The sequence below is a fragment of the Castanea sativa genome, chromosome 1 (genome assembly GCF_040712315.1).
Source record: "Castanea sativa cultivar Marrone di Chiusa Pesio chromosome 1, ASM4071231v1".
NCBI lineage: Eukaryota > Viridiplantae > Streptophyta > Magnoliopsida > Fagales > Fagaceae > Castanea > Castanea sativa.
In genome coordinates this window covers 74,604,125-74,605,346 of record NC_134013.1, presented here as the reverse complement: position 1 = coordinate 74,605,346, position 1,222 = coordinate 74,604,125, and the positions used below count along the sequence as shown (strand labels likewise).

Here is a 1,222-nt window from a genome sequence, read left to right as displayed (position 1 = left end):
ATAAAGGTATATGTGGTAGTCACACTGGAGGGAGGTCTTTATCTCATAGAGCTCTCACTCAGGGATATTGGTGGCCGAGCATGCAGAGATTTGCGCAAGAATATGTGCGGAAGTGTGATCAGTGTCAAAGATATGCCCCTTATATCCATCAGCCAAGAGGGGCTCTAATCCGCTCACCAGCCCATGGCCCTTTGCTCAATGGGGCTTGGATATAGTTGGACCCTTCCCAAGGGCTGCGGGAAAGCGACGATGGCTCTTAGGTGGAACTGATTATTTCACAAAGTGGGTGGAGGCTAAACCTCTTCCAACATTAGGGATGTAGATGCGAAAATGTTTATTTGGAGGAACATTGTTACTAGATTTGGAGTCCCTCACACATTGATCTCGAATAATGGAGTCCAATTTGATAGTAAAGCCTTCAGAAGGTATTGCAGTGAGCTCGATATCGCAAATAGATACTCTACCTCAGCCTATCCCTAGGGGAACGGCTAGGCAGAAGCAACTAACAAGACCATAGTCTCGGGGTTATAGAAAAGGTTGGACGACATAAAGGGGAAATGGGTGGACGAGTTGCCACACATGTTATGGACATATCGTACACGCCTCGAAGGTTAACAAGGGAGACTCATTTCTCAATGACTTATGAATCCGAAGCTGTTATACCTCTCGAGGTAGGTTTCCGGACCTTGAGAATTGGTAAGTTTATTAGGGAAGAGAATGATCGTTTACTCTGTTGTGAGCTTAGAATTAATGATGAGAAAAGGGAAATAGCCATGATCAGAATGGTGCACTACCAGCAAAAGCTCAGGCAGGGGTATGATAAGAAAGATAAGTCAAGACCATTGGCACCAGGAGATCTGGTTCTCAAAAAAGTTGTAGGAACGACGAAGAATCCTTTGTGGGGAAAAGTAGGTCCAAATTGGGAAGGTCCGTATAGGATAACTTTAGTAGCAGGAAATGGGGCTTACTACTTAGAAGATTTGGATGAAAAAGTGATTTCACACCCGTGGATGTAAATGATCTACATTTGTATTATTATTAATAATATGAAGAGTTCTGTTCATTTCTAGTTCATTTACTTACTTTTGTAGTTGCAAGTTAAATCGTAATGGTTTTCAACTAATTGTCTAAGTGTTAAACAGAACCTCGGTCTTGTTTGACTCCTCAGGTCACAAGCCTTGGGTAAATTAACCCTTATGTGAAATTGTTTGAGTGTTAAACA

At 42.3% G+C, this 1,222-nt stretch overlaps 1 protein-coding gene across 1 annotated transcript; it reads left to right on the top strand.

Annotated features, from left to right (window-relative positions):
* The first annotated feature begins 557 nt into the window (after positions 1–557).
* LOC142634311 (uncharacterized) lies at positions 558–1,016 on the top strand. Its single transcript, XM_075808604.1, has one exon. The coding sequence runs from the start codon at positions 558–560 to the stop codon at positions 1,014–1,016; it is 459 nt and encodes a 152-aa protein (XP_075664719.1).
* Positions 1,017–1,222: the final 206 nt, after the last annotated feature.

Excerpts from the sequence above, each read along its gene's own strand:
- LOC142634311 (XM_075808604.1), top strand. The coding sequence starts at position 558 with ATGGGTGGACGAGTTGCCACACATGTTATGGACATATCGTACACGCCT.